The sequence below is a fragment of the Polypterus senegalus genome, chromosome 5 (genome assembly GCF_016835505.1).
Source record: "Polypterus senegalus isolate Bchr_013 chromosome 5, ASM1683550v1, whole genome shotgun sequence".
NCBI classification, from domain to species: Eukaryota; Metazoa; Chordata; class Cladistia; order Polypteriformes; family Polypteridae; genus Polypterus; species Polypterus senegalus.
In genome coordinates this window covers 163,130,452-163,149,527 of record NC_053158.1, presented here as the reverse complement: position 1 = coordinate 163,149,527, position 19,076 = coordinate 163,130,452, and the positions used below count along the sequence as shown (strand labels likewise).

Here is a 19,076-nt window from a genome sequence, read left to right as displayed (position 1 = left end):
TGTCAAGTCTCGTTAGTTTTGAACATAGCCAGTCCATACTGACATTATATGTACATTGAGTTTGCCTTGCACTTTATGTAAAAAAAGTGAGGAATTCAAAAATCAGAACTGAAAATATGCCACAATAAAATTGTAGTATTACAACAATTAATGAAACATTTTAAGCCATCCTTAAGTAATACTAAGAAAACTACAGCAGTCATACTGAAAATAAGTATAAGCAATATTTTTTTTTAATTTTTATTTATTAATTTTATTACAATCAATACATAGCAATCAAGTTTTTACAAAAAAAAAAGAATTATGCTAAGAACAGATCGATCCCCACCCTTGAGAGAGAGAGCAAGCCAAACGGTGTAAAATTTAAGGCTTGTAAAACCTAAATTAATAAATTCTCTGTGCTTTATAAACTTATTTTAAAATATTACTGATTAGATCCTGCCATGTTTTGAAAAAAGTCTGTACAGATCCTCTAACTGAGTATTTGATTTTTTCCAACTTCAAATAATATAACACATCGGTTTCCCACTGACTTAAAAGAGGAGAGTTTGGGTTCTTCCAGTTTATCAGAATAAGTCTGCGTGCCAACAGTGTAGTGAATGCAATCACAATTTGTTTGTCCTTCTCCACTTTAAGACCCTCTGGAAGAACCCCAAACACAGCTGTTAATGGGTTAGGAGGGATTGTGAGTCCAAGGCTGTCTGAGAGGTAATTAAAAATTTTTGTCCAGAATAATGCTAATTTGGTGCAGGCCCAGAATATGTGACCCAGTGAGGCTGGGGCTTGGCTGCAACGTTCGCAGGTTGGATCATGCCCTGGAAACATTTTGAGAGTTTTAGTCGAGACAGATGTGCTCGATATATAATTTTGAGTTGTATAATTGTATGCTTTGCGCATATGGAGCTTGAGTGAATTCTCTGCATTGCTACTTTCCACTCCTTTTCTGATATATTAATTGAGAGGTCATTTTCAAGTTTAAGCAATATTAACACACCCAGGAAGATAACTACTAGTTAGAGCAATTCGAATATACATTATCACATAACAACATGCGTTTTACGTCTTGGTGAAGGGTAATAAGAGTATAGATTTATAAACATTTCCCCCAAAAAGTGCCAATCTTATTTAAAAGAAAAAGAGACCTGAACAAAATAGATGGGGTATATTTGAATTATAGGGACAGTGCTGCATTTGCAAGGTGAAAGCGTAACTTAAGGAGACAGTGTTAAAATGAGGGCAGGAACTTAACACACTTTTAATCCTTGCCTGTTCTAAAATATCACACAGTAATATTGATAAAAACACAACTCTGAAGTTCCTAGCTTATGTTTTTTCTTTTGGCTAACATATTGATTTCTTAATGCAAATACTAAAGAAGATTAATATAATGCCAAAAGAATAACAAAAGATTTGTTGAATCTTACAGAGGGGCATAATATGAATATACTGATGCACATGACTTAGAAATGCTATACAGAAATATTTAGAGATGTCCACTTACATGAGAGAGGATTTAAACACCAGTATGCTTTAAACAGGGGATAAGACATGTTTTAATGTGGATATCTGGGTTTGAATAAAAGGCTGCAAGGATAGAGGCGTGATATATGTAACAACTGGCATATAAGTAAAAAGCTTGTTAACTCTGAAGATGATACCAAACCAAGTGAAACAGCAGATAATCTACAATCACCTGAACCATTACAAAGGGAACTAGACAAAATGCAGATGTAGGAAGATTTGTGGCAGATGAAGTTTAATGAAATTTACATGTTAAATATTAAAGGATGCAAGTAAAATGGTACATACTGTATGAATACACAGTGGGTGGTCTGAAAATGGAAATTACCCATTTTAGATGGACCTCGGAGTCATAATCGACTCATCACTATCAACATTCACACAGCACACAGAAGCCATTAAGAAAACTAACTAAGAGAATGTGTGGTTATACAGCATAATGTGTAGAGTACAAGTCGAAAGAGGACATGCTTAAACATTGTAACACACTGGGGAGGCTTCATCTGAAGTACTGTGTGCAGATTTTGTCTCCGGGTTGCAAATAATGACATATCAGTGCCAGAAAAAGTCAACAGAAAAGAAACTGGTCAAACTGGTCTGATTACAGTACTCAAAGGTATGAGTTATCAGGAACAATCAAAAGAATCGAACTGAAAAGTAAACTGAGACTATGAGTAGACATCACTGAAGTTTTAAAATAAGAAAAGAGATTAGTACATTGGATCCTGTCTGTTACATTTTAATGAGTTCTGCAACAAAAACACAGTTGGAAACTCATTAATGTTAGTAAGTTTTTTTTAAATCACACATTGAACTATAGAAACAATAAATAAAGTACCTAGCAGTATGGTACAGAGTAGGACCTTGGAGACCTTCAAAACTCCACTTTTGTTATTTAGGATAAATTAGTTATAAAGAATTTATTGGACTTCATTGAGATGAATGGACTGTTCTTCTCAAAAATTATTCTAATGTGACTAATGTGGTATGCATACTGCAAAACACAACTGTTTGTGTGCATACACAACTTTATAAGAGCATCAAAAAAGCAGATGTACAGAGGAATGTTATTGCAATGCAGTACTTTATTTACCCAAATATTAACTGGGGAGAACCAGATAGTGCAGCCCAACAAACATTTAATCAATGATTCAACATGCAGGGTTAACAAAATGAGGGGAGAAAACCAATGAACCATCAAGAGAAATTATAACAAGCATTTGAATGTTTTGACAATGAGCAAAAGTTTAAAGTAAGTAAATGTAAAAGTCCTACAGCTATGAAGTAAAAATTATGTACAGTATATGATTACACAATGGGTTCACTTTGAAATTTGAAGTACATCTTCTGAGGAAGTAGTAATGGACACTTTCATTGTCCACGTCCGATCAAATCATGCCTATGAAGCTGGCTGCCGAGATAAACATGCGTGGCTTCCCCCAAAGTGTGCAGTTCTTTAGTGAACTGTAACTTTTTACAGACTTTAACTAATAATGAATTTATGGCAATACAAGACAAGTTATTAATATTACAAATACAAAAGAAATCCAGCAAAACACTAAGTACAAACGATACACACTCATGACACAAACCAGTTTCGCAGATGATGGTAGTGTTGTTATGAAACCCTTGTGAAAAGCCTCCTGAAAGATATGTGAAGTTTTGTCCTATTATGATGGCAATATACTGTAAATGAAGATTTTTTAGAACCTGGGACCGCTCCCCAAACAAAGACATTGTGCAACCTTGATGAAATCACAAAATCAAGCCGGCACAGGTCAAGAACATGAATCCAATAAAAACTGTAATCCAATGTGTGTAATTGTAATCCTATTATGCAGTGAAGCATTGAAACAAACAGATACCACTGATTGCAATCCTGCCAGCTTCTTATGGCTCACTTTTAATACTAGTGACTTAAGCTTGTTTTACCCAGCAGCTCTTGGAGAAACGGCCAAAGATGCCTAAAGACCCAGTACTCACGAGAGTGGCTGTGATTTGAATTCCATTGAAGTAGCACTACTACAGCGTCAATTGTGATTTTCCACAATAGGTCGCAAAACAGGCAATATAATTTCCATTTAATTATTGATGTTAAATCTGCAAACAGGCGGATCTACAAATCATAAACCTACGAATCACAACAGCTGACCTGTATACATAAAAGGACAGTATCAATTATGGAATCATATAAATTCCTTATCATTTATAGTACAACTATGCATGCAAATAACAACTTTGATTGATGAGCTTTAAGGTAATATTTATTTTACTGATCAACTCACTTCATGTATTTTGGAACTAATAGGATCTAAATTATTTAATATTTTACTGTAAAACTGGTTAATATTTGTTTGTCACTTTTTTCTTCTGCCTAGATAGGAAAAAAACTTTATGCTCAGAAACATTATGACAAATATTCTAATCTTACAGACCTCAATGGTAGAGAGAAATCAAAGTAAATGTAAGTTTTCCTCAGCAATTTCCAGTTTATAGCCCATTGTATGATGTGGTGATTCCAGGATAAACAGAGCAGAGCATCTCTAGTATTTTCCATGGGTGGTAGCCGCCAGCCATGGTGATCTGAACCTGGAGAGCAGAAAGCACAGAACACTCCATTCCAACTCCTAAAATCAGCCAAGAAAACCATGCATTCTGCAAGCATGCAGTGGCAGTCTTTCCTGATTCCCCTCTCAAATGCATGAAACACTGCCTCCTCACCCCATTTTTTCATGTGCTAGGCAAAACTCATGTATATGTGTTTAGAGAGATTTCTACAAATACTGAATGTCTTAACATGCGTAGACTTTTTGGGGTTCATTATAGCCACCTATTTTGAATCTACTCTGGCCTCCTGAAATCACAGAGTTTTCTCCATGAGCTCACACATATTGATTTCACATCGACCACAATGGCATTCACACAGACTAGACACACCACCAGCAGTTACCAAGGTACCGTGTAAATAAAATATCATCTCTGTGCTTCCTTCCTCCTGTGTCCCAACTAGCAGTTTGTGTCACCCATGCCACCACTGCATGCCATCAAGCAGTCCAGAGTAAACTTTTACAGTAACATTTTTCAGGTTGTGCCAAGTTTTGTCACATTTGCCGTCAAGTTATTAGCAATAGATTTGCATTGCAACTGGAATAAGATTTTGCCTAAGTAATTTTATTTCAAACAGTGTAGTAGATTATGTTACCCTGTTATTCTGCCAAGGTTATCTGTGAAAATCCAAAAGCGAATAAAGCCTTCAGCACAAAATTTATATGTCTAACAAAAATGTTGACACTGAAGATGTTAAAGATAACCACAAAATCTCCAGTATTTTTATTTAATTTTAAACCAATTAATCAGGCAGCAAAGACAGAGTATATATCTCTACAAGGTACTTAAATAATTGGTATCTTGTTCTGCTGTTGACAGCAAAAGGAAAGTTGGACAACAACAAACACACTGAAAAGTATAGAGTAGAGCAAAGATCTGTTCATTTCTATTGTACCTGTTACTTCTCCAACCTGATTTCTACACAGAAACCACTGGAGGTCTAAGGAAGGCTTTCATTACAACACAGCGTGTAAAATTTTGCATACTGTGTACCAATTGCGCAGAGTAGTGAGAGGGTAAAATAAGTTTAATACTGAAAATGTCTTAAAAAGAAAATTAAAAGGCAGAAAGATGAATGGCTACTCTCCTTACAGATTGTGACATTTCACTTAGGCAATTTATAATCAACTTCTTCCATGGTGAATATTAGGACTACACAGAATTAACGTGAATGTCAGTGGAAAGATTGAAATCTGCTTGCATGTGCTCCCTTGCCTTTAACTGGCACAAGGTTGTTCTTTTCAGCATTTACCAAGTGACACACTGTAGTTGGCAGTTGTTTCAAGGGTCATTCCTGAAAGGCAGTTCGCTTGTATGATTACAAGTGTTCCAGACAGATGCAAGATGCAACCCATAACCCCCAAAACCATTATTAATTAGTACTATATCATCACATGAATTATTTTTACATTTGGTACAAATAAGAAACATTCTATATAAATGAGTACTTCAAAGGGCACTGAAACACCAACTTGTGTGTAGTACAGGTCTTTGTCACTCACTGTCATGTAAACGTAAAGTAGCTGTGTTCGTTCAGGGTTTCCCAAATTCTATAGCTTCATCTTGCTTCATAGGACAATTTAGGCAATGAGTGTGATACAAATGCAAAACATTCCACAGTCCAAGTGTCTTTGTTTCAAACGTTATATTGAAATTCAAAGCAAAAACATAGCCAAAAATAAAGAGAAAAATTGAAATTACAAAAGAGTTCTTGTATAGGATATTTCTGCTAAAGGCTTGCCATATCTTGACACTTTTCTTTAAATTGCTATCCTATAGCTACAAAACATTGTTCTTCTTTAAAGCAAATCCAACATTTCAAGCTTCTAGCAGAAAGGCTATATTCCTAACTGGTTATTAACATTGTTATTACGAATAGAGCTGAGAAAGTTCTATTACATTTTACCTTACAGGAGTATAAGATTATACCAAAGTAACAATAATCCCGAAGATCAAGACAGTGCTAGACAGTGAAATTGGTTGAACATGGCCTTAAAGAAGTGAAGTATTTTAAACTGGCAGCATGGTGGACAAACAGGGAGGGTCAGATGTTGATATTAGGATTAAGATTAACAAAGCAAGAGCAGCACTCTTAAAGTTCAGAAGTATCTGAAACTCTAAAGAAATCAGATGTTCTACCAAAATGTATTTGATAAGCTTGAATGTCAAGTCTGTGGTATATGGTGCTTGTAGCAGTGCTACTATGAATTACAACTGCATCTCCCAGCAGTCCCTTCAGGGGCTGTTGGGGTCAAAGGTGGTCAAATGAGGTTAAAAGGAGGGCAGGTGGCCTAAAGATAAAACAGTTGTTTTTGTTGTTGTACGTCGTGTGTTGCTGGATCGTCTGTCTACCTGTGTACTGAGGACTGTGTTTGGTTTCATTGGCTTTCCCGCAAGAAAAGGAGCGCTCCTGAACCATCCATCCATCTTCATCCTTTCAGCAACTACCGGTAGAACTGTGTTTTCCCCTCCGTTTCAACATACAGATCTCTGGACTTAATCTCGTCACCTCTTATTTCTTCCAGTTTGGTTGTTTGGTTTTTTCATGGACTTTGCTCTGTGGTGTTTGTGTTTATATGTTAAATGTAATTTCGCCGAAGGGTTCAGGGTGGTATTATTGTTTTCATTTAGTTAATTTAATCTCATTATATTCTTAATTGTTGAATGTGCCCAGTGTGCTTTATTTGGTCTCTGTTGTGAGTGTGTGGCGGTCGATCTAAGGCTGGAGTGTCCCTGGGATCTCCTCCACTAAAATAAATAAATCATCGTCACATTGACGGTGTGAATCTTAGCAGCACTTGACCTCTACATGGGAAAACATGGGAAACAACTACTATAAAGGTGATCTAAACCTTTGTTAATCGATCTCTGCGCAGAATTTTACAAATCCACTGCACTGAAACCAGTAGCAACCTGCAGCAACAAATAAACATTGTCCCAATAAGAAATACATCCTGAGGAGAAGATAGAAATGGTTTGACCACACTCCTCAAAAACATGTATTCTGCCTCACTGTACCAGACAGTCTCAAAAACTGAAAATTCAAGGGAGGTGAAAATGAGGAAAGCCAAGTCAATGCAGTTAAAAGGCTGCAGAGACTAGGGTGGAGATAACTGAAAATGACATCACAAAGCTGGGAACACAGCCGAACCATTGTAGATGATCAATGCCGTAGGAACTAAATAACACTTAGATAAAGTGCACATTAAATGGGAGCCATCTTGATTTTGTTGTTGGAGTACATAATGGCGATACAAGGTACTTGCATCTATGTTGTTTATTTGCAAATCTGAATCAGTATGCATAGTTGATAACTTCCACACTCATGTCCCATTTCATTTGGCACGTAAACCTTAGGAATTTGAGCATCTGTTTGTGACTGTAATATTAAGCTGTTACTCACATTTATCATTACACATACAGAATCTTTACACATTATACTTAAGAGAGGTCCATTTTTACTTTTCTCTTTTAATCTAACTCTGAGAGCTTCCATTAGCAGGCATGTGGAGTGTTTTTATATGTACTGTATATGTAACCATGAAAATTCAAGATCTAACTTGAAGATATTCTCAAAGCAATGCAGAATTATTTTAGCTAAGTGTACAGAGTCCAAAACTTATATTTACTTATGACACCCATTACCAAAGTACTGTTCTCCTGTACTTTCCTCTTCCCAAAGAGTCACAAAATGAACCTAATATGCATGTCTTCAGAAAGTGGGAAGAAAACTGAGGAGGCTAGACAAAAAGCTACACATAGAGGGAAAATATACAAACTCTGCACAGAGAGGGAGGGACAAAACTGCAGGACTTTGTAACTAGAAAGCAGCAGCAGTGACTATTGCAAACTGTATCACCTCCTAGAAGATTTTTTAGAATTCAATTTTTTAGCCATCCAACTAACATTTCCGTATTGGCACTTTAATTAGTGCAACGTAAGACTGAATTTACACTGAATAAAGAATGCACATTGTGAAAAATCTGCAACAGACTGCAAAGTGTTCTTTTACTTCAAACAAAATGCTATCACCTCTCCCATATCGCCAAATTAGAAGGCATGCAGAAAATAAAAGTATACAGCTTGCTATTTAATTACTCCCAAATCACTATCATTAGTGCAGTTTTTGCATCTTGTACTCAATCCAATTAATAGACTTCTGACCTCATCAGCTTTTCCAAATGAGTGCCAAAGGAATGTTCCTGGAAGAGTGCTAGTTTTTCCTCAGAATTAAAAAGGTAATTACACAGATAGGGAGACTATCTTGCTTCACAGGACAGTCTGAAGGAGGAAAATGCTGATCCAATGGCGGCTGTAGCATTCTGATAGCTTCCACATAGCCAAAGATGTTTCATGTCCACTAGTGCTGCAAGCACAGCAGACTTTCTATTATAACAGGCAAAATGAAAAAGCATCAACTAAGTTTTTATTGCATTAATTTACAGTTTCAAATAATTAGTCTGCCATAAAACTTTAATACATATAATGCCAAGATGTGATGAAACTGATCTCGCAGTGCACTGTATTGGTTTACAAAAACACAAAATAGCCAATTTATAATAAATGCAGAGATATAATCAGAAATGACACACTATGGCAGCATAGAATGAAATAAAGCATTTTAGTTAAAAATTAGCTAATTTATTTAAACTTTACACTGACACTAGTGAGTCAAATAACCCCTGGGGGTGAGGATACCCTTACCAATTTCTAATTTTATACCACAGCAGTACAACTGCCATTTACATTTCAAAGTAGCTGAAGGTTAGAGGGGAAGATGACAAGAGAAAGATGGCCTGCATATCAAAATAACCTGTTTGGGATGACATCTATATATGTGAGTGAGCATGCCCTGAGAATTCAACTTGTGACAGTGACAGGAAAGGGGGAGAGAGAAATTTCTAAATGTGACTTCTACATTTAAGGTGTCAGCGCTGAAACAAAGATTCGTGAAAGTACAGAAACAGGACCAAAAAAGTGGGAGAGCACAGCATAAACCTATTTAAAGGGGTCATCATAAAATTAGACATGGATAGACAGGAAGCAATAAATAAATATCCATACAAAGAAAAAAACTCAATAAATAAAAAAATGTTAGTAATATTGTACAATCCTGCAAAGTCAGAAATGCACCAATACAGGCACTGAAAAGGCACTTTATTTTTTCTCTTTTTGGTAGAACCATTACACCTTACATTACACTTTAGTTTAAACAGGCTACTTTATTCAATCCAAAAGCTTTGATAAATGTTTACCTTAAGTGGAACAAACTGCCTCTCTCACACAGCTCTGCTTATCTTGTATGTCTTGTTCATTTCACTACTTTTTAAAGTGCTTCTTTCTATTTGTGCGCACTAGGTTTACAAACTTTTACTTATAATGTTTACTTAACCTAGGACATCCTTGGTTGCCAATTGTAACAATAATTTAATTGTAAGATAGTATAATAGTTTTTACTACTTCTCAATGGTCCAATATTATGAACACTAACAGTTGGTTGCTATCAGATACTGACAGTAACATTCCAGCTGATTAGATTAAGTTTTAGTTCCAAGTCCTAGCCACCATTTTGCACCTGGTGACTTTGCATTTGTATCCATGGAGACCCTCTACTGAAGAGAAGAGCATTTCCCCCCAGGAACACAAAAATGGGTACTCAGGTATGTTATCTCTTATACAGTATAGGAAGTGAATATTCACAAAGCCTTTACTCTGACATTTATAAATGTTATGTTAGGTCCTTGTGTTTGATAGTAAAAAATTGTTGGATACTTAAAGAAGCAGTTATTGTCATTGCTTATATTTGAGGGCTGCCAGCTTCCATTTTAACTAGCACAAACACTCTGGATCTGAAGGCATTATACTATATTTTCCACAACTGCAGCACCAAAGTATTACTGGAAGCATTTTCATAATCTATTTTTTTCACAGTACAATGAATGGAAGGAATTATTCAATACCAGTAACGGCGTACTGCACAATAACGTGCAGTGAATACACTTGACTTGAGCATTACTAGTTTTCATATTCTTTCTCTGTCTCTGTTTAGCATTCGTTTGCTCAGAGGTTGATGCGCTTGCTGCTTCCTGAGCAGCTCTTCTTTTCTCCACCCTAGTGGCCCGCTGCTTTTCTTCTTTCATTGGCATCTTTTAGTGTTAAAACTGATTAAGTTAGTTTTTGTGTTGCAATTACTTAGTACGTTTTACACCCTTTGTGCTATTAGGACCTTTGATAACTGACTGTCTCCGACTCTAGAAATTACAAATGGAACCTGGGAACGGTGACAATCAATTTGCATGAACAGACAGACATACTGTATATGACATGTCTTCAAAAACTCCTGAAATTATAGCCATGTTTGTAATATGAAAAGAGCAATAGGAAATCGATATGAAACAATGTGATAAATAACTTTTCAAACGGTAACTACAATCTGAATTACCAGAAAAACAATATGAATTTAGAGTTAGTTATAAGATAGCTGATTTTTAAATGTTAATAAACAGATGTGTTAAAAAAAGTATCAGCAATACCAGGTACATAAAGCACAAGAAAGGTTCAGACATGCCAACGTTGAATGAGGCCATCGATCAATTCTTTACAGGTTTTGATGAAGCATGCTTTGTATCAATGTCACCTATTAAAGACGGTGGTATGTTGGGGCACACAATTACCAGAAAAATCTATAACTAATATTAACTGCCCTTGTAATTACTAATTTTGATTAACAGCATCACAATGAAATATGTACATTTTGAAGTCATATACAGTATTCCATAAACATACATTTTCTTATGATACATTTTTATCCAATGTGACTTACAAAAGATGTCAACATAATCGACATCATCAGTCTGTGGACTGCTTGGGAAAAAGTATTATTTTAAGTCTGAAAGCCACTTGCACCTCTAAGAAGCTGGACACCGACCACTCAGGGGTCACATAACTATGTAGCAGAAGGGGGTCTCGCTTGTTATTGGAAATTAACCAGAAAATTGCTCCACCAACTAAAAACGGCCAAACACCATCACCCAAAGAATCAAGAAAGAGCAATCAATCTGTCAATTCTCTCAGTGTTTGGACCAAGCAAATTTCCCATATACATACAGTATAATAGAACTTCCATTCAGCAGTTTTCTATAGAACTACTAAAAATTGTTAATGTAAATGGTCTTAAACGCAGAAAAAAATACAAAATTTAAAATTTAGTGTCTATCATTTTCTTTATTTTTTAATAATATTTTTTATAATAAAGATTGTTTTCTTTCTTAGAAGTTTGCTATATTTATGGATTATGTTAGTGTTTTTGTAATAAAGTAAATTACTTGTATTCAAATAATCTATACTAATAAAAGGCAAAGCCCTCACTCACTCACTGACTCACTCACTCACTCACTCACTGACTCATCACTAATTCTCCAACTTCCCGTGTGGGTGGAAGGCTGAAATTTGGCAGGTTCATTCCTTACAGCTTCCTTACAAAAGTTGGGCAGGTTTTATATCGAAATTCTACGCGTAATGGTCATAACTGGAAGCAGTTTTTCTCCATTTACTGTAATGGAGATGAGCTTCAACGCCGTGGGGGCGGAGTTTCGTGTGACATCATCACGCCTCCCACGTAATCACGCAGTACATAGAAAACCAGGAAGACCTCAAAAAGCGCTCAAGAAAACATGCATTATATAATTGAGAAGGCAGCTAAACAATAAGAAGCGAAGCGAGTGACATATACAACCATATTCATGAGTTCTGCTACTTCGGAAACAAAGCACGATGTAAACCTACACTTTAAATTAAGTTCATAGACAGGCTACGCTGGCGCTTGTAATTTAGTGCCTGCCCATATAAGGCCGTCCGTCAGCGGCAATCCAATAGCAAACTGCCACGGGTAAATATTCACGGGTGAAGGACTGTGCTTATGGAGAGGAAGATGAGATGGTCAGGGTGGTGTTTGACACAAACTCAGCGAAACTGCGAGAGAAAGTTTTAAGTGCCAGGACTAAGGTAACATTAAATAAAGCTATGGACATAGCACGAGATGGCACCAGCACAGCTGGGAACCTTCGATGCAAGTACACCGAGTGGCTCACGTGAACTGACGCGAGTGCACAGATAAAAGCAACAGTTCCAAAGAGCTGAACAAAACCGAATTACACAATTGAAAAGGCAGCAAAAATATGAAGCGCCTGATAAGCATATTCATAAATGCAGCTACTGTGGAAACAAAGCACACGGTGGAAAAAGTCAATGTCCAGCTAAAGGAAGACAGTGTAAAAAAACCTGTGCATGCAGTGTGTCAGGTCTCAGATAAAGAAGAAGACGAGCTGTTTATTGATGCAGTAAGAAACAAATCGATGAATGAAACCTGTCATCTTTACAACGATTGACAAACACGGAATGTAACTTGAACACAATACATCCTACAAATACGAACCTGATTGAAAGAAATAATGATAATCAAATCCATGATGACAGCAACACTCAGTAACACTCACAAAACAAATACTGTTTATTGACAGTCATGTTACATTATTTTTAAAATGTTCCCTTTTCTTTTTCTACCTTTTTAACACACTACTTCTCCCTATGATACGCTGGTATATATATATGTATATATATATATATATCCCGCTCTACATACTCGAATAATGGATACTTTATTCGCCATCAATGATTGTTTTGGTAAAGCCATACTCAGTGTATTCATTAGATGAACGGTAAAAAAGTAAGAGCGAGGGGTGTTTGACTCATTGAGGCATGCTGGCTGAATTGCGCGTCAACTCTATCTGAATTGCGCGATCACATTTGAAAAAATATATCTTTTCAAGTTCTATTTAGTCCATTTGTGTCAAACTCTAGGGCCGCGGGCCACATCCGCCTGGCGGTAATTATATCCGCCCCGAGATCATTTTATATACTGTATTATTGTTATTAAAGCCCGGGTATATGAAGCGCTGGTAACACAATAAACTACAGATCCCATAATGCAGCGCTTCAGATGCCTTGCCTAACACTTACCGCGTTAATCAAGTCTACCTTATGATGCTGCAAGTTATTGCGAAGCTAGAGTTATTGCGCACTGAGTTTGCACGGCGCTTTGGTGACTTTGAAGAACAAAAAAAGTCCGTCTACATGCGGCTCGAACCTTGTGCATGTTTGGTAGCACATATCTGTGTGAGAAGCTCTTCTCAGTGATAAAGACTAACAAAACAGCACACAGGAGTCGCCTCACTGATGAGCACCTGCAATCCATCCTGAGAATCTCCACAACGCAGAACCTCACACCAAACAGAAACGAACTTGTGGCCAAAAAAAGATGGCAGGCGTCCAGCTCTAAAATGACATATGAGCAAAGACAACTGAATGATTTGATTTGTTATTGCACGTAAGAGCGGGAGTCAACCGTTTTAACAAACAGCATATTGCACTGATACGAAATAGCTGTGTGTGTATATATGTAGATATGTATGTATATGTATATATATGTTTATATATGTGTGTGTGTATGTATGTATATATATATATATATATATGTATTTGTGTGTATATATGTGTGTGTATGTATGTATATGTGTGTATATATGTAGATATATATGTATGTATATATGTGTATATGTATAGATATGTATATATATATATATATGTTTATGTGTGTGTGTGTAAATATATATATATATATATATATATGACAACAACACTCATCACTCACAACAGTGACAAAACAATTACATTGACAATCAGGTTACGTTATTTTCAAAATGTTTCCTTTTCTTTTCATTGCTTCTTTAACACACTACTTCTCCGCTGCGAAGCGCGGGTATTTTGCTAGTTATGAAATAAAATGCAAGTTGTCACCCACCTGCACCTTGGAGAATGCTTAGAGGCTCAGGTGGTGGTAAATCCTTGCTGATCCACAGGGTGGTGCTGTATTCTAATGCCTTTTCTCTTCCTCCCTCTATGGACTGGATGATTGACAACCTCACCAAGTCTGACGCCACTACCAGTATCTGCCTATCCGGACCTGCCTCTTCCTGCCTGACCTGCATTTAAGCTGAAATGTTGGCATCTTGGACAAGTAATCTTAGACTCACATCTACTGAAACATTCTTCTTTGGCTGAAAAGCATTTATTATTTTGCCTTTGCAATATACAGGGTCATGATGTCATCCTAAAGCTTTATCTTTGCCGTGTCTTACAAAGTATACTATAAATATGTTGTTACTTCCCCCCACCCCCAAAATAAATGTTACTTTTGAAAAAGTAACCACCATCAATCATCACTCAAAGAATATTAAGCATGAGAATGTTAAATTGGAGTTTTATTCTGCGTAATAAGAAAACAAAAGCTGCATGTATTTGTAAATCCAAAGCACAGAATTAATTCTAAAAGGACAGGTGTTATAAACTTAGAAAACCATTAAATGTAATAATAGTAAAATGCACTAAACTCAATAAGTACTAAGTGGTAAACAGTGAAGAGCAAACCTCAAAGAGTTCACTTCAGTATGAGCTCAACAAAATTACAGAAATGTTCAAAAACTTAGCCAAACTTCCTGAAATGCATTGAAGTCAATGGTAAGCAGAAACTGAACTAGTTTTCAGTAGACTATAATGGTACAATAGGCATAGATAATGGTACAAGTGTTCCTAAGGACTAGGAAATTACTGTATGTGCCAACTATGCTGGAACAATTATTGTGGTGAAAAATGTGACCTGAAGAATTCAAATATTTGGAGCACTGATTGCTTGAGTATGCTTCCATAGAACTTTTCATCCAAAAAAAAAAAAACAACTCTGGTTGCACAGTGTGCCAACTACCAGGCAGAAACTGAAATAGACCTGAAACATTTAGAATAAAGTAAAAGCAGCACAAATTGGGAAAATATTTGTAAGAGGGGATGACATCTCCCTTACCCAGAGTGATGATCATTTTTTAAAACCTTCATTGCACATATTGTTAATTACAAACTTGTCTTTTAACAACAAAATGCAATAACTTCTTTTACCTGGATTTGTTTTCAATAGATTGCTGGATACAGACATGCGCTATAACGCAAATGGGTAATGGCTATGTACGTTGTGGACCTTAAGTTACTGGGACTTGGTGCTGGTTGTTTAGTTTTTCATGCACTCATCAAAGTGAATTAATTATATGATTACATTTTTGATGGCTGTATAAATTTGTGTTGTTTTCGTGCAGCACTACAGTAGTCATTTTACACTGTAACAGACATTTGGGTTAGCGTTCTGGCCGGGAGGGAGAGAATATTTACGCAAACTATTTGCCTCCCCGACTTCCTGGACAGTTGTGCCTACATAGATGCCTGCAGGGCAAGCATGGATTTATAGTCAGGTAGCGCAGCCCTACAGTATTACATCTGTGCCACCAGGGGGAGATGCAAAGGCAAATCATCCTCATTTTAAGTCACTTCCGCCTGACCTGGAAGTACCACCCTTAGGCAGAGTCATGACACTGGAAGTACTCCCAGGTTTACTTTAAAAGAAGGTGGACAATGATCACCAGAAGGAATCAGAGAGAGTGTGGGGAGGTAGAGAAATAAAGAATTGTGCTGTGAGACTGTTATATCACATGTTCATATCTATGTTTTAATAATACGTCATTTGAATTCATATTTGTGTTGGAAGGGTTTGGGGGGATTGGGGGGCTCACTGGCGCCACCTACCAGTCACAACACATTTTTGGAAATAATTTCAATTTATAGATGATTTTCTTTATTTTGATTCCAAAACATGTAAAAATTGTCAGATGGTCTAGGTTCAGCTTTGTTCATGCTTCTTCATCTTTTGGAGGCTGCTGCAAAAAAAAGTATAAGAAATTCACACTATTTAGGCTTCAAACTCCTAAAATGCTATTAGCGTGGCTACCTGTTATTAGTCATAAGATGCGAGTGCCTCATATTTGGCAATGGACTTGGTGAATGCATCTGTGATTGTGTACAACACTTATTTTCTGTCTCTAACTAGGAAAGCTCAATCTTAGACACAGCGGGAGTACTAAATGTAATGCAGTGAACATTATTTTTTCATAAATTAGCATATCTTAGCACTCGTACTCATAACTGTAATCATTATACGATTAATTGTGCAGCCCTAGCAGTATGTGGCTTATGAGTTTAGATTTGGCTTTAGTCTTTACTGTATGTAAGGCAGATTTTTAGACTGTAATGAAATTACACTATATTCACAAATGGTTCTTACGTACTCCACAATCAGCAAACCTCAATGAGAAGGTCATTTATAGCAACAGGTGTTTAAAATATAAATAATTCACATTTACAAATTTGACAACACAAACTTTATTATCCTTTCCCTTCTAGAAAGGTAGTTACTGAAAGTATTCCTTTTGTCAAAGCAATGGATCAAGGAGGAGAGGAGGCCTGCTAAAGGTTTAAAAAATTTGCTAGCATGCAAACAAAATAACAACAACAGGCTCCTGAACGGTTAGAAAAAAAAGAAAAGGTACCACTTACTGGCTCTAAGAGCTGATGGTGTGACCTCAATCTCACTGGCAACCTGATAAGGCTGGAAAGCTGAGCTAAGCTCACTTCCAAACATGTCGGGGCTCTGAGTGCCTGTGGAGCTGGCGCTTGTGCCATCGCCGCCATGATGTGGATCTTGCTCATCATATACAGCCACAAGCTGTGGAAACAAAGAGAAAAACCATTACAGTTCAAATCTGCTGTTCAAGGAGGTGCATTGGCAGCATAGCTCACCTTTTTATGCAGAGAATCCAGTGAGACTGCAAGAGTGGACCATTTACATAAAGATACAGTACTCGGTCAACATATTTTTCTCTGCAGATAGGAAAATGCTAAGCAGCACTAATCCCAGGAACAATTACCGAGTCCAATGGACACCTTGTTGCCAAATCATGGCATCATTTGCCTGCCAAGAGCAGATGATGTCTTCTATTCATTTCAAAATAACATTTACAGGGACTCTGACAGGTATCAAGGGGTTTTAGCGATTTTAGAAAACTACGTTTTGCCAATTTTATGACAAGCAAAACTCATGTCAACCTGAAATCAAGTATGGTGATTCACGGATGGCATGGTATTATCCGCTTAACTGTTTAAAAAGGAAAAAAAAAAAAAACACACATTTGTCTACATTTTTTTATTGTGTTAAATGTGTTATTTTAAATTTGGCCCTGAAGAAAAATACATTGTGTGAGACCTAACAGTATATTAGCATTACTTTATACTATATTCCAGCTTGTGTTTTTAATCTTTGCATAGGTGAATTTAAACATGATTACATTATGAATACTGATGTACAAGAACCTATTATCATGCTCCAAAATACTGCAGAAAACAATGATCATAGATAAATATATAAATGGTCCAGATGTTCTTTGTGAATCTTGCCACCAGCAGCAAATCCTGTCAGCACTGTCACTTATTTGTTGATTAACAATTATTCAGACATAAATATTGTCATCTGCTGTGTTTGGGCTACCATCTCCTCACAAAAATGTTACAAACTTTCCATATCACGATATTTGAAAATGCTCAGACTTTTCCACACCCTTAGTGAAGACATCTGTTGTTGTTGCTGCTTCACTGACTTTCATGGAGGTGATGAAAACATGCTACTTAGGGCAAATGCACAATAGCTTGGCAAATGAAGAAACAACTGAGTTTTGAATGTTAAATGTTGTGTATTTGTTAAAATATATTAAAAAATGATATAAATTCTAAAGGCTATCTGTAAACTCCTGTTTGAGGTACAGTATATGACATTAGTAATGAGATCATTGGCATGCTGCTTTTGGAACCTTTCAATTTATTAGGAATGGGAATTGATTAATTTATCACATAAATATATGTAATTAATCACAATTAATCACTTTTAACATTAAAACTCCTAAATTTAAAATTACTACATAAATCATGAAGTAAATACACACTGAATCACAAATTTAATGTAGAATCAACACAAAGGAATTTAATAAAAAAAAAATAATGGCATAGTCTAAACTTAAACAATGACCTTAAACATGAACTTTTAACAAAATGCTACTTGAGAAAATACAGTCTGAATCTGAATGCCTTCCTAAAAGTCAAGCTGAGAAGAAAGCAATAAGAAAATGAGGCCAATGTATTCATTCTCAAATTGGCATAGCATATTAGACACAGACATGTCAAAGTAAAAAATGATCAAAATAACTGTTTACTTTGAATGTACTGCTAAAGACTGATTCAATTGAAAGAATACACATCTCTTAAATGGACATGCATTAAAACTTGTGTTAAAACTCTGCAAATACCATCCTCAATTGTTCATTACTATCAACGACTTGATAATTATACTTTAAACAAGTGATTTTCAACTGATGCACCGTGGAAATAACAGTGTAGTGCCCCCTATTGTGCGGAATTTAGAGAAACACACTCTTCAGGTGATGAAGACCTGTCGAGAAGGACGGGACTACCTCGAGAAGCCGACATAAAAACAGCTCAGTGATTGCTGTTTTGCAGACACAGCACTTTCGCAGCCAGGAGACATGTCAGGGGTCCATCTGCCTGGGTGCGTGTTTGCCAGCAACTTTCGCATAGCAAATTGCAATTTCCAGGCTGCTTTTATGCCTCCTTCTGTCTTGCCCTTTCTGACAGTTTAGCACATCTAACAGATTTAATGATATTTTTTTTTTGGTTGGTAGATTCATGGTGCGCACGGGGGGTTTTTGGGTTACAAAAACTGTGCCACCACAGAAAAAAGGTTGGAAAACACTACTCTACTTGCTCCTAGAACACTAAACAAGATCTCCATAGCTGTTGTCTTACTTAAAAACTGACACTGTGCATTACTTGGATGGTTATGTTGTGTTCTTTGCATAAATTAGCGAATACTGTATACTGCAAACTGGAATAATGATTACATTTCCATTTCGTAGAATTTTGTTATTATATTATGGCAATCAGAA

The 19,076-nt window shown here is 36.4% G+C and overlaps 1 protein-coding gene across 5 annotated transcripts in view; it reads right to left on the bottom strand.

Annotated features, from left to right (window-relative positions):
• pard3aa (par-3 family cell polarity regulator alpha, a) overlaps nt 1–19,076 on the bottom strand; it is a 900,153-nt gene that overhangs the window by 579,198 nt on the left and 301,879 nt on the right. For all 5 annotated transcript variants that reach the window (XM_039753567.1, XM_039753563.1, XM_039753564.1 and 2 more), the window contains exon 3: nt 16,621–16,789. In XM_039753567.1, coding sequence (XP_039609501.1) covers nt 16,621–16,789 — 169 coding nt within the window. The remainder of the gene's footprint in view (nt 1–16,620; nt 16,790–19,076) is intronic.